Source organism: Octopus bimaculoides, chromosome 1 (assembly GCF_046866305.1).
Source record: "Octopus bimaculoides isolate indiv1 chromosome 1, ASM4686630v1, whole genome shotgun sequence".
Lineage (NCBI taxonomy): Eukaryota > Metazoa > Mollusca > Cephalopoda > Octopoda > Octopodidae > Octopus > Octopus bimaculoides.
Window position 1 is genome coordinate 109,943,071 of NC_142928.1, and position 17,169 is coordinate 109,960,239.

Consider the following 17,169-nt stretch of genomic DNA (forward strand, 5'->3'; position numbering starts at 1 on the left):
CCTTTAGTCTATTGTCTCTCTAAAGTTTGGAAAAAAATCAACTTTATCACATGTGTATATGAATATATTTTAAGATCCTGTGTCTATAAATTTGTTCTCCTGCATAAATATCTAATTTATCATGTTTTTAAGATTTTTATTCTGACATAATGTATCTAGGAATTCATTATCCACATCTTTCCTTTCATAAGATGGTAATGATATGTGAGAAATTTAGCTGCTAATTCTAACAGGTTAAGTAATGACATAAGGTGTTCCCCTATTGGCACTAGTTCGGTGTCACACTTTACATTGGGCTAACATATTGTTATTATCAAATATCACATTAACAAAAACTAAAATCAAACTAACACAATTATTATGCACTGTATCAATGTTTAAAATATTTTCACTGTAAGCAAAAAGTTGTCACTGTTATTTTTGCCTTATAGAAATGACACCTTGTTGCTTGACTTGTCTCATATGAGTATCTGTGCTGACATGTGTGGTATCCTTGGCAAAGCTCTGTCTTTTGATGAAACTATCAATGAATTAAGATTCTCAGACTGTATGATATGTCCAGAAGGTATAACATTCTATCATTTTTCTCTTTACCTAGCTGCATTTTAAATCATTATGGTTTACTGTATCCCATAGTCTTGACTAACAGCATCAGAGCATCACAATAACGTTTGTGTATTGCATTTTTCTTTTATTATTAAAAACAAAAACCATTTTATTGAACAAAGCTATCAATATATCTATTTGTTGTTCATAAATGTTTCTTAAAGAAAAGTATTGCTCATATTTTACACACTTTTCTCATAGAAAGAATCATAAATACTCTTCCCTGTATTTTCATCTGTGTGTTTACATTAATGATTTTTATTTGTGTGTTTACACTAATATTACTAGCTCCACAAATTTTTAGTAGTAGTCTGTATCGAGCATTCTAAATATTTTTGATTTTATAAGAACCCTTTTTCAGCCACTTTATAACTGTTGAGTGATTCATGGTAGATAAGACATCATGTTGTTACAATTACTTCAACAATACATAAATGATAAAATTAACAAAAGCTCTTCCAGCCACAATAACTGGGAAACTGGGTCTAAAACTGTAAGAGATAATATTGGAGCAAAATAGGGTCAGTAGAGTTCTGTGAATAAACATTTTTGTTAATAAAACTTTACTCAATCTAAATATGTGTAGTCATGTTAGTACTTAAAAACCATCCCAAATCATAATTCATTGTTTCCTTGTATTTCAGGAATGCAAGCAATTCTTCATGGATTGGCCTCCAATACTTCTGTTAGAAAACTAAACCTAAAAGTAAGCTATTTTTATGTTCAAGAATTCTGTCAACAATTAGTCTCAATTCGTCTCTATGAGATAATACTAACTACAAAACTATATAAATTGGTATAAAACACAGTTTCATACTAATTGCACATTAAAATATCTTCTGATTAGATATATAAATGATGACTTCTGCTTCTGCTTCAAACATTATCACTTGAGTTCACATTATCTTTATAAAGCAGTGTCATATCTTTGAGTATGGAAATATAGTAAAGCCGAAATCATAAAAAAAGTAGACTTGAATATTATTTAAAATATAAATGGCATATATTTAACAACAGTTTGTGAATGCAAAGCTATAAAATAGCTGGAGATAATATAGAAGTTTATGAACAGTGTACCCTGTTTTAGAAAGTTCTGTTTCTTAAAGAGCAAAAACTCATAAGCTACAACACCGCACCACATACAATTATGCTCTGCATATGAGATGTACTCTGTTATCCCCAACTAGATGGCTGTATAGCATATCTGGAGCTATGATCTGTTAATTGCACATTGTTATTCAGCCAGTTAGCTACATGCTTTAGATCTGCTTAATCAAGAATGAATTTAGACTCATCGATCACATAACAAAATGTTATGTAGCTTAACATAACTGAGGAAACTATATCAATCTGATGCAAACTGTATATAAAAACTATTACATAGACACACCCAACACATTTTATAAAAAATTAAAACAAGTGAGACACAACATATAGATATTGAAGAATATTTAGTCACTAAAAGGGAAAAATTGCAACAATATAAATTGGATAATTCCAGCTGATATACTTAATGTAAGTGAGTCAAAAGTAATCCTTAACCAATTGAAATAAAATCCATGAAAAGGAATATCATTAATGTTAATAATTTTCCTTGTCAGGAAAGGCAGGTGAGAGACATCTCAAATTTAAATTATTTAAAAATCATGTAGGGGTATCCAAAAGTAACCAGAAGCATTCTCTGTGGGACAAATCTGTTGTAGTTCAGGCTTCCACCACTAGAAGCCACTTAATGCAGCTATGAGGTACCAGTCTGCCAACCGACGGTGTCAGGTGTAGTCCTACTGCCACGTGGTGCATCTTTGTTTTGCAGTGCTTGTCCCCTGTTCATCAATTTTTGCAATGGCTGAAACAAAACAACAGTGTGCTTCTGTGAAATTCTGTTTTCTGCTGGGGAAAACAGCAGCTGAAACATTTGTCATGCTTTAAACAGCTTACAAGGATGCTGTCATGAGCAAAACACAAGTTTATGAGTGGTTTCCATGCTTTAGGAATGGTCACTTGTCACTCGAAGACCAAACTCATTCAGGACGACTGTTGACCTCCCAAACGAATGAAAACATGAAAATTCATGAACTGATCTTGGAGGACTGTCACCAAACAATTGATGAACTTGTTGATATGACTGGTGTGCCCTGGAGCTCCTGCCAACAAATTTTGAATGAGGAATTGCGAATGAAAAATTTGTGCCTCACCTGCTCACAGATCAAAAGCAGTCATGACTGAATTCATGCTGTGAACTGAAAGAACAGTTGGAGGTTGATCTGGGCCTTTTTTGAAGGTCATCACTGGTGACGAAAGCTGGTGTTATGGAATTTGAAGATATAGCGTGATGGAGGAAAAAGACAACAGAAAAAGAAGCAAAAGGGAGAAAGAAATACAGCAACCTTACCTGTTGACCGTGGCGGGATGAGCAATCACTGACCAGATCAAAACATGACCTTTCACATGCGCCGTCTCTGCTCGAACTGCCCGCGCATGCTCGGTGTCCACACATGCCACTGTCGCTCTTCGCTGGCCCCAGCAGTCTTCACTTCTGTTTGCCTCATCACAGCCCATAACACCACAAACACCACAGAAGATGAAGAAAAAGTGAAGAAAAAAATGATGGAGGTGTTGAAAAGCATCACTTTGCAGGAGTTTCAGCACTGCTTCAAATCATGGAAAATGCATTTGGACCGATGCATTGCTTCAAATAGAGAATACTTTGAAGGCAATAAAAGTGTAAACATGTAAAACTAAATGAATAAAATAATATCACAAAATTCCGGTTCCTTTTGGGTACCCTCTCATATATGGAGATAAGCAGTGAAGAGTAAATCTGATTTTTGGTGCCATATCAATTCAGGACATGTTTTAGTATTATTAAACCTCATCAGTGAAATACACTTTAATATATACTCATTAGATCATAGAATAACTGAAAGGATATAGTTCTTTTGTGAAGATAATACACTGATTTACATACTTAAATTGATGACACTGGGACATTTCCTAAGAGTGTTTTCTACATGAAAAACATATAAAGTGCAGTCTAACATACTTCATGTAGTGAACCAAAACTAATTTTTAACCAATTGAAATTAAACCTGTAATGAGAAGGAATCTTTGTAGCACCTTCATGCCTCTCTCTCTCTCTCTCTCTCTCTCTCTCTCTCTCTCTCTCTCTCTCTCTCTCTCTCTCTCTCTCTCTCTCTCTCTCTCCCCCTCTCTCTCTCTCTCTCTCTCTCTCTCTCTCTCTCGTACCATTATACTGCAACTTCTAATGCCATCCTCTCACAACAATAAACTCATTCTGCCCAGTATACTGTAAGGTGGAACAAAAAAGCACCCATTAACATATAAGATAATATCAAAAAGTTTCTGAATTAGTTCTGTAATATGCCAACGGATGGCAGCACACAGTTGCCTGCACAGTGAGACCTAGCAAAGACCTTGATGAGGCAGTGTGCTGAGTGGCATCACTGTTTACTTCACAAGATTTGTGTTTTTGTGATCACATGTATGCTATAGTCTGTAATTTTTGTCATGGATAGGAAGTTGGAACAAAGAGCCAGAGTGAAATTTTAAAATTGTGAAATCTGCTACAGAAACATTGAGCATGTTTCAGCAAACTTATGGCGACAAGGCAATGGGTGGTATGCAATGTTTTGAGTGGCACAAGCACTTCAAAGGCATTTGAGGGAGGACATTTGATGAAAGCGACCAGATCTGCAGAACTGGATTCTTCACAACAACAATGCACCCTGTCACCAAGCTCTCCTCGCTCGTGAGTTTCTTGCCAAAAACAACATGGTATCACTTCCACACCCACCCTATTCACCAGATTTAGAATCTATGGACTTTCATCTTTTGCCCAAGATGAAAATGCAGCTAAAAGTCAGTTTTAACACCGTTGTCATGATCAAAAGTGAATTGCTGAAAGTCCTCAACTCATGAAAAATGAATTTTAGGCCAGATTCCAAAAATGGCAAGAACCCTTGAACCAGTAAATTGCTGCAAGGGATAATGTTAAAACTTAGGTACATAAGTTATTTTTTATTAAACATAACTAGTCTGGGAATTTTTTGATACCACCTTATATATATCTTTATACTCCTTTATGCTATAAATTAACAGATATGGTATTAATGTAATCAATAGTAAACATTTTAAGCAGTTAATTGAGACTTAAAAAACTACAGCAGACTCATTGACTGAACTTGAACTATGTATGTATCTCTTGCTTAGTAAGAACTACAACTACAGTTACACATGCTAGCTTGATTTCTCAAATTAGGTATTTGATTGTCGTATTCAATCTCTACAAGTATCTCACTTGTTTCTCAGATAAAGTCATCAACCACTTAGCATTATTTTTATTCATTTTTATTTTAATTAGGGATCATAATGTTTAATAATTTAAAATGAACATACATTCCTATATGTACATAAAAAAAGACATTGAAAAGCATACATCTTAAGCTGAAAGTAGTTACTAAAACTAGTCTATTAAGCTGTCTACTTTTTTTATTATTATTTGTTACTGTTTGTCTTTTGTCTTTACAGGGAAATCAAATAAGAGGTAACACTGTTGAAAGTTTGGGATACTTGCTTCGAAACAACAACTATTTGACCAGGTAAATTTTCTTTTTCTGTTTGATTACTCATTAACCCTTTTACTGACTATAGGAATATAAGAAACAAAGAAAATTCTATAACTATTGAATTGTTGCTCTCTACTTTTTGAACTAACAGTAGTACTTTTGAACCTTGTTTTTACTTAAATATCAGTTAGATGGTGGCTGCATTTCCAAGAGTGATTAAAGTATGTGCGCTTTCTCCATTCATCTGTAAACAGGTATCTTTTGTCAGATAACTGATATGTAACTGTTTGATTATTATAATTAATGTGCTCAGCTATGCACACTTTCTGTGGATTGGTGCTGCTGGTTAGAGAAGTGTTTTCCAAATCCTTAATGTTGTGCAAACTGGCCTATCTCACATCTGGCAGGAAATGCATGAGGCAAGAGGCATACAAAAAATCTGTACATATTAGGTTCAGTTTAAAATGCTATTCCTAAGCCATATATCCATCTCTTACCCTGGTATCTTATATATTCCGTCCTCATGACTTATCTTGAATTTTAGAATTAAAGTATTTCAGTTTTTTTCTTAAACACATATTCATTTAGATATGGAGATAATAAAATTGCAAAATTATATTCCCAGGGTCAAGTTAGAATATTCTCATAGCTAAAAAACGAAGTCTTAAAAATCACATTGTAAAGATTAGGTTCCAATGATTTATTAGAGTTAATCTGTAGTCAAGGAGCCAAATTCTTATTTATTGACTTAATATTTGATTTACTACATATTTTTAGGACATTCTTGGAAAATTAAAGCTCAGCACAATACCTAACACCTCTATCCACTCACAAAGATCAGATTGAAATAAAAGCAGAATTCACTGTGGCTCTGTTTTATTGTAATGATCTGGCTAGGAATATACAATGTATTTCTGGTCAAAATAACAGCAGAATAGGTGTTCATGAATAACACTGCATTCCATAGTATTTCACCAGCATTAAACCAGTTTAAGAGATGAAAGAATTGAAAAATTGTATATGTATCACTCCATCCATTTGTAGTAAGATTTACAAAGGACAAACTGTATGACCCCTAATTATTAAATACGTCACATTAGATTCTGGTTGGAGCTAAGGTAATGCAGTCTAAAGTGTTATGCTGTGAAAACAGAAAGCATTTGCTATTTTGGGATAAGTTTCATTATAGACAAAAAACTGCTGAAAATAAGAGGCAGTGACTCAAATCAGTCAAACCTAGTATCATGTTCAGCCAAATATAGTGACTACTAATGAAAATCAATTTAGATGTTCCTTAAATTGACGTAAATTTTGAACTATTTACTTGACATGTTTTAAATAAACCATTAAAAAATATTGATTTTAAAAGAAAACAAAAATTGGGTAGTATGAAAATTGTTTTCTTATTATTAACAGTAAAGTATTTTAAATGATAAAACATATTTAGCTTCTTAATTTAGTCCACAGCAAAGACACAGACAGCAGTTGAAAACTCTGTCCGTAGACAATTTCTGTAAGTTATGGTAAAGCTTGAAGAAAAATTGACTAAATCAGAACTGGTTGAAACTACTAAAATAACAACAATAATTTGTAGCCTATTTAATAAAAGGTTCATCATTTCACGAAAATTAGATAATTTATTGTCATAATTTTAGCTAGCATCATCCTTACTGCAGCCACCATCAACATTTCCATCAGTTTCACAGCCATTGTCATCTTCACTAGCAGCACCAATAAGAAATATATGTAATGGTAGTATGACAGCCTGATGTAAACACTGTAATTATTTAAACAGTTTGTGTTAAGCATTACTTTGTTATTTACTAAATGAATTTTATATCCTCCTGCATCAAGTCTTTGTCTTGAATGGAATGACCTTGGCATACTGGAAACACCATTCATTGTATTTTGTGATGGTCTTCAAGCTAACTGCAACCTCAAGCGACTTGATATCAGAAATAACCAGGTCACCCACCATGGAACCAAACAGCTGGCAGAAGCATTATCAACAAACAAGACCCTTCAAGTCATTGGTAAGTAATTATCATTAACATTTAAGTAATTTAATTATTATTTGAATAACTATAATCATCATTTAAATAATGTTAGTATTCAATTCAGCAATCATAGATATCATTTGTGTAATTATAATTATCATTTAATTATCATTAAGTAGTTATGATGGGGTTTATCTCCTATGTAATGTAGTGGTTATGTAGCACATAAAATGATAGTGAAGTGTTTGCAGGTTGAAGGCTATTGTAAGTTTATGAGTTCTACTGTCCTCCATCCCAGGGTCTCAAGGGCCCACACCTCCCACACCCTCAGAGGTAGCAAAAGTAGGTCTGGTGAGATTGTTGTTATGCTTGAACAGAGACATATAAACTATAAGAGAAATTACCTATAACAGGTAACTTCTACATGCCTAGTAAATTACTTTATTTACTAAAAAATTCGAAACCTATAGGTCTAACCGTTAAAAATAAGGTAAAAGTTTTTATTTTTTTCTTCCCTTTGAAATGTTTCACTTTGTGGTTTTCAGTCATTTATGACTGTTTTCTGGCGTTTAGAAGTTACCTGTTATGGGTAATTTCTCTTATACTTTATATGGAATATGTTGTCTATTGACTTTTTTACATGCTAGGCCACTGGTAGTATAACTCTGTATGGTTTTTGCTACCCTTTTATATATATACTTGAACAGAGACATGTAGATTCGTGCTGCATCCAAGAAGTAAGGTGGAGAGGAAGTTCTGCTAGGTTCCTCACATGCAAAGAACATAGGTATAAGATTTTCTGGTCAGGGAACACTGACGGGGTCAGGTGTGTGGGTATACTTCTTGTGGAGAAATGATTTGATAAGATAATTGAAGTAGTCAGAGTCTGTGATAGAATACTTAAGATTAGATTAGTGTTGCAACATGGGTTAGCAACCATTATCTTGGCTTATGCCCCTCAGCCAAGGCTACCTGATGAACAGAAAGACTGATTTTATGACACCCTCTTGCAGACTACCTCATTGATGAATGACAGGGACCTTCACTTTGTGGCTGGCAACATCAATGGGCATGTTGGACAACATGCAAGGGGCTTCCTTGGCATACATGGAGGCTATGGTTTTGATTCCCCCAATGAGGAGGGGACCAGGCTGCTGGAGTTCTGCAATGCAAATGTTATCGGTTGTAATACTAACTTCAGGAAACCTGCCAGTCACCTATTCACCTACCGATCTGGTGGACACACTAATCAAATTGACTACATCCTCACCAGGAAACGGGAAGGATGCCTACTTATAAATGTCAAAAACCTTCCCAGGTGAAGAATGCACCCCGCAACATTGATTAGTAGTTAACAACTTCAGGATCAGGGCTAGATGGATGCCCAGAAGACAACCAGCATAGAAGTCTGGAAGCTTAAGGATCTCGCAAATGGACAGAGATTTAGAGACATATTACTTGAAGCTTTTGACAAAATAGAGGAGGATATGGCATCACATGATGTGGAAGACAACTGGAGGTTCCTGTAGGACAACCTGTTGAGGGTTACTGATCAGATCTGTGGATGGTGCAAAATCCCCTCATAATCCAAAGTAACGTGGTGGTGGAACAATGTAGTTGACAGGGCCATTAAGGAAAAGAAACAGGCATGGAAGGACTGGAAGAACAGTGGTAGCAGGAAATTGCATCAAATTGCCAAAAGGGAAGCTATGAGACAGGTTTACTTAGCCAGAGGGGAAGCAGATAAGAAAAAAATTACCAATATTCTGCATCATGAGGACCAGAGACTTGAAGTGTTTCTTGTTGCAAGACAGTGTGTGAGAGAGAATCATGATATCATAGGAGAGAAGTGTGTCCGCATGGATGATGGCTCACTTGCATTTAATGAGAGAGACTTAGAGATACCACTATGAAAGGTTGCTAAATGAAGAGAATGAATGGGAGAAAGAGAGTCTGCTGAATGTTGACCTAACAGAGGGACCAGATATCCTAATTGGCAGTACCTTGGTAGATAAAGCAATTAAGGGTATGAAGACAGGGAAAGCCTCTGGTCCATCAGGAATCATTGCAGAGATGCTTAAAATATCTGGCAGTGTCAGCTATAGTCTAGTCACCCGTATTACGAACCAGGATATGAAAGAGTCATACCCAAAGACTGGTGTAGCAGCACCATAGTAAACTGCTACATTAGGTACGAATAATTACAGAGGTATCAAGTTGTTGGATCAGGTAATGAAAGTCGTGGAGAGGGTCATAGCCCAACAAATAAGGGAGAGAGTTAGTTTACATGAGATGCAGTTTGAGTTTGTGCCAGGGAAAAGCATCACTGATGCTATATTTCTGGTAAGACAGCTGCAGGAGAAATACCTAGCCAAGGATAAACCTCTGTCCCTGGCTTTCATTGACATGGAGAAAGCCTTTGACAGGGTCCTCCAATCCGTTATCAGGTGGTCAGTGTGGAAACTAGGAATAGATGAGTGGTTAGTGAGAGCCATACAAGCCATGTATAGGAATGCTGTCAGTAAGGTGAGGGTTGGCAATGAGTATAGTGAAGAATTCCAGGTAGGGGTAGGGGTCCACCAAGTATCAGTCCTCAGCCCCTTCTTATTCATCATAGTCCTCCAGGCAATTCAAGACAGGATGCCCCTGGGAGCTTCTCTATGCTGATGTCCTTGCTCTAATAGCTGAGTCACTATGAGAACTAGAGGAGAAGTTTCAGGTGTGGAAACAAAAACCAAAGTCTTAATAAGTAGGAAGGCAGACAAATCACAAACCCCTTCAGGTAGATGGCCCTGCTTGATCTGTAGAAAAGGCGTAGGTAGAAATTTCATATGATGTACTCGGTGTAAGCTATGGACACATAAGAGGTGCAGCAATATCAAAGGAAGGCTAACTGAGAAGATAGTTTTTGTGTGTGGCAAATGCTCAGGTGCAATAAACACTGAAAATGTGTAGAAGACAGCTTCCGTCACATGCCAGGGGGAAAAACTATAAGTAGTTGATAGCTTACATTACCTAGGTGACCAAGTCAGTAGTGAGGGTGGATGATCTGAGAGTGTAGCTGCTAGAATAAGAATAGCCTGGGCAAAGTTCAGAGAGCTCCTACCTCTGCTGGTGACAATGGGCCTCTCACTCAGAGTAAAAAGTAGACTGTATGACACTTGCGTGCAAACAGCCATGTTACATAGCAGTGAAACATGGGCCGTGACTGCTGAGGACATGCGCAAGGAATGAAGCTAGTGTGCTCCATTGGATGTGTAATGTCAGTGTGCATACATGACAGAGTGTAAGCACTCTGAGACATAAAAAGCATCAGATGTAATGTACAAGAGAGACGACTGTGCTGTTATGGTCATGTGTTGTGTATGGATGAAGACAGCTATGTGAAAAAGTGTCACACCCTAGCAGAAGAGGGAACCTGTGAAAGAGGTAGACCGTGGTGAAGCACAACCTTTGAACGTAGGGCCTCACGGAGGCAATGGACAAGTGACTGAGACCTTTTGAGATATGCTGTGCTTAAGAAGACCCGGCAAGCTAAGTGAGACCATAACCATAGCCTATGCCAGTGCAGCATAACCAGCCCATTTAAGAATACTCTTCAATCCTTGGGCAATAAACTGCGCTTGCGAAGACCTGTCGAGTCAAGTGAAGTCATTGTCGTGGCCAATGACTGTACTGCCTGACTGGCTCCCGTGTCGGTGGCACGTAAAAAGAACCATTCATGTGTGGTTGATGCCAGTACCACCTGACTGGCCCTCGTGCTGGTGTCACATAAAAAGCACCCACTACACTCTCGGAGTGGTTGGCATTAGGAAGGGCATCCAGCTGTAGAAACTTTGCCAGATCAGATTGGAGCCTAGTGCAGCCATCTGGCTTGCCAGCCCTCAATCAAACTGTCCAACCCATGCCAACATGGAAAGTGGACGTTAAACAACGATGATGGTGATGATTAATGTGAAGCTGATGTGAGATAAATTTCACTGGGGATATGACATAAGTCTCTTGCAATTAACTTCCTAAAAAATTATTTTATAGCTTGCTAAATTAAAGAAAGTGCAGTGAATATCAGGTCCAGCCTTAATATACACGACAATGAAAAAGAATATATATATTCTGCTTCAGTATCTTGTATAGCTGGATAGTGTTGTACTACATTGGATAGCTTGACAAATACAAAGGAAGTAACTTAGTGGACAAAAGTAAAGTACTGGAAGTTGAAGCTAGAATCCTTTATCCACTTTCCAGCAAACAGGAAGATTCTATGAGTGGTGAATGAGAATGGACAGTTCAATGTAAATATGTTGTAGCAATCTCTAAATAAGGTTTCAGAATCATTTAGTTAAGTTTGAAACTAATTTGTGTGCTTATTCTGAGTATGAATTTATTTTGTTAGCTTCATTTCTATTGACACCACTCATCTAAGCTTTCACAGATTTTAGAAATTGAATAATTCATGGATGCCAACTGCATAATAAAGAGGAGGGATATAACTGTCAGTATATGTAATGTATGGTGCAATAAAAAGTTTAATGAGGAATGAGAAAATAATAAAATTAGTCATATACAAAATATTGGTTTAAAATTTTGACACAAGGCCAGAAATTTTGTAAGAGGGGTTAAATCCCCAGTTCTCAACTGCTACTTATTTTATCAACTCTGAAAGGATGAAAGGCAAAGTCACCCTTGAATTCAGGACATAAAAATGGACGAAATGTCACCAAGCATTTTGCCCACATGCTTGCAATCCTGCCAGCTTGCCACCTTAGTCAATTACAAAATATTACTCATCAAATAATGTTTTCATTGAAAGAAACATGCTGGGAATCTTTTTCCATACTTATGACAAAATAATAGTTGTCCACTTATGTTTTTTCTTGCCACATATTTAATTCTACCTTAGCTTTTATGCATGCTGATGCTCATTTTTAAAGATTTTTATAACTAAGAGTACTTTATAGTTTTTCATTAAATAACTGAATCTAATTAGTAAGAGAGGCGTAATATTGTTGAGAATATGAATCAACTTTTTAATGCAAGGTCATTATTTATGTATAGCTGGCCCCATGCTGTCAAAAATGACAGTTAATTGTAGTATTCTATATATAAAAAGGATACAAACAGTGGAAAAATAAAATCAAACAGCCCTTCAACTCTGTGTGTGTGTGTGTGTGTGTGTGTGTGTGCATTTATATGTATGAGTAGCACAGTCTGTAGTGAATGCAGTTGTTTTCTATTCTTTGTCACAGCCCCCTTCCTTCCTTTTTAAGTGTGTCTGTTTATATATATGTATGTGTAAATGCATGTGTGTCTGTAATTCTATTTTCTATGTATCTTTCTAAACAAACATACATGAACACATATACACTCACTCAAATATATATAAATATATTTTACACATACACACACACACTCATACAACACACAAACATCCACATAATAATGACAACCAATGTGTGTAAGCCAATCCACTATACATATACACACAGACACCTTTCAGTTTGTCATCACCCCTTCCTTCATCAGTCATCTCTTGTGATGGACAAAAACACAAGAGAATTATATATTAGTAGATTCTTTTACAGCTATTCTGCTGTTCCTATATTCTACTTACCTCCAGTTATTTTATGAAAATATTTACTGATCTAAATTAGTAGTTGACTTGTTAAAATGTAGACTTGTTAAAATACACTAAAAATTCTTGGGGAAATACCAAAATTTGTAAAACCATCTGACTCATAGAAAAATTGATACAAACACATAGAGAATCTCCACTAAGTATACATATTTAATAATAATAATAATAATAATAATGATGATGATAATAATAATAGTAGTAATAATAATAATAATAATAATAATAATAATGATAATAATAATAATAATTATAATAAAAATAATAATAAATTGTTAAAAAAAACCCAGATAGTTATCTTTTGAAATGTATTATATGAATGCATAATCATCTACTAACACCTTTTCAGATTTAAAATGGAATAAAGTTGGTTTAACAGGTGGGCGTGCCCTGCTTGATCTTCTTCATGTTAATAAAACCTTGTTAAAAATAGACTTAGCTGGTAACGACATTCCTTGTGACATTGTTTCCTCCATTGGTATGTATAAGTATTCTTTGATTTCATTATTTAAAAAAATAATAATTGGAAAATATTTCAGAGATATAATTCATCATCATCGTTTAACGTCCGCTTTCCATGCTAGCATGGGTTGGACGATTTGACTGAGGACTGGTGAACTGGATGGCTACACCAGGCTCCAATTTGATTTGGCAGAGTTTCTACAGTTGGATTCCCTTCCTAACGCCAACCACTCTGAGAGTGTAGTGGGTGCTTTTATGTGCCACATGAATGAGATACAAAAGATGTATTGGAGCGTCTTATTTTCAGAAAATGAATATGTATAAATGTATATTTATCCATATATACTTATGGATAAATATATATCCATAAATATTATTTATTTATGTAAATTCGACTAAACACATATATGTTGATACACTTAGAAAAATTTCTTTTAAGTATTGAAGAGCTTTTTAGAGTCACTGCCTGGAGCTTGTTTTTATAGTAATGAGCTGATGGTAAATATATCTTCCTAAGCCTGGGATGCTGGTATCTGTTTCCAACAGCCTTAACATGCTATCAAGAATGACTTACAATCAGTATATACCATGCTTTTGATAGTATGGTTTTAGATGCCCATGTAGTTGTAAGTAGACACAGACACAGTTTTGGGCCTGTCCACACTTCACCAAGTAAAACAGCAAAGATATGCCAGCTGAAGGCTGGAAGGTCTTCACTAGCACCCAACCCCTGTATTTTAGTGCAACTTCTTTTATTTGTCTTCAGAATCATAAAATGGAAAAAAGAATCTTCATTTCTGGGATTTGAACTTGAAATAGATGCAATAAACTATAACAAATCTATTACAAATGAGTGAGCAACTATTATTTATAAGAATACTTCTGTCCCAGCAAGAAAAAATATCAGAGATTGCTACTGAGAAAATAAGGAGGCTTCCAGTTAGTTGTTATGATTTAGTTTTATTTCAGCTGTGTCTAGCACTTGATAAAAAAAAGTGAAACAGATATAAGATTAATGACTAAACTTAGATAAATACTTCATATTCAAATTGTACAAATGTTAAAGAAGTGTCTTTACAATCATCATCATCATTTAACATTCATTTTCCATGCTGGCATGGGTTGGACGGTTTGACTGAAACCTGATAAGCCAGAGAGTTGCACCAGATTCTGATCTGATTTGGCATGGTTTCTACAGCTGGATGCCCTTTCTAATGCCAACCACTCCAAGAGTGTAGTGGGTGTTTTTTTATGTGCCACTGGCATAGGTGCCATTAACCTGACACTGACATCAGCCATGACTATGGTCTTACTTGGCTTGATAGGTCTACAGAGCATGTTATATTGCCAAAGGTCTCAGTCACCTATCACTGCCTCCGTGAAGCCCAACTCTTGAATGGTGCTTTTTACATGCCACCAGCACAGGTGTCAGTCAGATGGCACTGGCATTGGCCACAACTATGATTTCACTTGGCTCGACAGGTCTTCACAAACACAACATATCGCCTAATGTTTGAAAGGTGCTTTTAATGGGCCAGTTACGATCTCACTTGGCTTGATGGGTCTTCTTAAGCACAGCTTTTTGCCAAAGGTTGCTTGTCATTGCCTCCATGAGGCCAACATTCGGAGATTGTGCTTCACCATCTTGTCCCATGTCTTCCTGGGTCTACCTCCTCCACAGGTTTCCTCCACCATTAGAGTGCGACACTTCTTTGTTCAACTGTCCTTGTCCATACACATCACATGACCATACCAGCACAGTCTTCTCTCTTGCACACCACATCTAATGCCTCTTGTACCCAACTTTTCTCTCAGGACGCTTACACTCTGTCCTACATGCACACTGACATTACACATCCAGTGAAGCATACTAGCTTTATTTCTTTCAAGACTACGCATGTCCTCAGCAGTCACAGCCCATGTTTCACTACTGTGTAGCATGGCTGTTTGTACACAGGCATCATACAATCTACCTTTCACTCTGAGTGAGAGGCCCTTTGTTATCAGCAGAGGTAGGAGCTCTCTGAATTTTGTCCAGCCTATTCGTATTCTAGCAGCTATGCTCTCAGAGCATCCATCCCCGTTACTAACCTGGTCACCTAGATAACGGAGACTATTGACTACTTCTAGTTTTCCCCCGGCATATGATGGAATCTATTTTCTGTACATTTATGGCGTTAATTGTACCTGTGCACCTTCCACATACAAAAACTATTTTCCCTGATAACCTTCCTCTGATATTGCTGCACCTCTTATGTGTCCATAGCTTACACCAGGTACACCTTATGGAGTTTCTAATAATGATAAGACAACTTGATGTTTCTAATAATGATAGGACAATTCCAATAGTTTTATAATAGAAGTATTCAATCCATTTTAAATTTATATTGTAGAGTCTTCTCTTCTGTGCAATCAGAAGCTTCAGCTTATGAAAACCAACTGTAAACATAAAACACATATTTTGTGTAAGCAGTATCGACATCTAGAATCTGAAAATAAAAAGCAGGTAATTTTATTTACCTTTAGCAACAATAGTGATGTATTCATTTTTTCATGCTAATATAGGTTAGGCAGGACTGTAATGTGATGCATTACCATTTCTCTATATTCTGTGCCATGGAACCTGTCTGGAATCCAACATTCTCAGATCTCATCCTACTACTACAGGTATATTTCTCTGTCAGACAAGGTTGTAGAGGTCAGATGTCTTCTAAAACCATAATTCCTGTTATATGTGCATTATCAACAAAACAGGTGTAATTTGACTGATAAATATGGGAATGTTGTTTGTAAAGCATAAACTTTCACTTGTGTTGGCTTTGATACATTTCCATCTTAAGTACTTTAAATGTCACTGTGTGCTCAGAAATGTACTTAAGCTAAGACGTGGTGCATCAAATTCAAATTTTAATATTTTTAAAGATTCTATGCTGATACTGTAAAAGTTCACATATAGTATGCCACCATGTATAATACACATCTTGATTTTGGGATTCAAATTGGTTTAAAAGCTTATAATACAATCTATAAGCTGCAATGTTTCACAACTATTACTGTTGTGATGAGAGTCACAATTCCCCCTTGCAAGAAATAGACTGGACCAAGTGATAATAAGTAGTAGCGGTCAGAGTGAAGCTTGTGTGTATCAGTTGATTAGTTTGTTTGGAATATTGATTGTTAGACTGTTATGTTGTTATTATGCCTGCATCATTATCTTGTTTATTGTTACAACACTGATATAGTGTATCTAAACCATCCATCACAATATTGTGTCGGTGCACAACATTGGAGACAGAGGATACAGCATCCGGCGATGAGGGTTTCGAAGCTCATGTAGGTTATTTAACAATTTGTCTGTGATACAACTTGTTAAATGAAAGACCTACTAGCTTCTATAATACAGTTGCAAAAGCAACAACAAGAATAGCAACAGGTGTTGCAGAAGCCACTAGTACAACAACAACAACAACAACAACAATTATTGGAGCTATACGCAAAGAAGTCCAAAAATGTAGCAAGTTTGTTTTCACCAGACGGTGAATTGAACTTCATAACAGAATTCAGATATAACCCAGAGGAGGGTATAACTTTTGCAGCATACTATAGAAGGTATGAGGAGATTTTTAAGGAAGATTGCAAGACATTGTCGGATGAAAAAAAGTAAGGTTATTATTATGTAAATTAGCTCTATCTGAGTATGATCGATACTGTAATTTCGTATTGCCCAAAAAGTCTAGTGAATTTTATTTTTAGAAACAATCAAATTACTGTCTAACATGTTCAGTGATAAAACTTCTTTATTTAACACTCAAATGGATTGTTGGAATTTAACTAAAAAAGAGGATTATGACTTTATTATATATGCAGGAACAATCAAGAGAATGTG

The 17,169-nt window shown here is 35.9% G+C and overlaps 1 protein-coding gene across 5 annotated transcripts in view; it reads left to right on the top strand.

Moving 5' to 3' along the window:
• The window catches only part of LOC106868484 (leucine-rich repeat-containing protein 45), a 63,389-nt gene that overhangs the window by 9,912 nt on the left and 36,308 nt on the right, over positions 1-17,169 (top strand). For 3 of the 5 annotated variants that reach the window (XM_089356030.1, XM_014913772.3, XM_089356039.1), the window contains exons 3-8: positions 432-565; positions 1,251-1,312; positions 5,155-5,225; positions 7,047-7,225; positions 13,171-13,299; positions 15,677-15,789. In XM_089356030.1, coding sequence (XP_089212156.1) covers positions 432-565; positions 1,251-1,312; positions 5,155-5,225; positions 7,047-7,225; positions 13,171-13,299; positions 15,677-15,789 — 688 coding nt within the window. The remainder of the gene's footprint in view (positions 1-431; positions 566-1,250; positions 1,313-5,154; positions 5,226-7,046; positions 7,226-13,170; positions 13,300-15,676; positions 15,790-17,169) is intronic. The other 2 variants (XM_089356044.1, XM_014913778.3) reach the window with 2 other exon arrangements.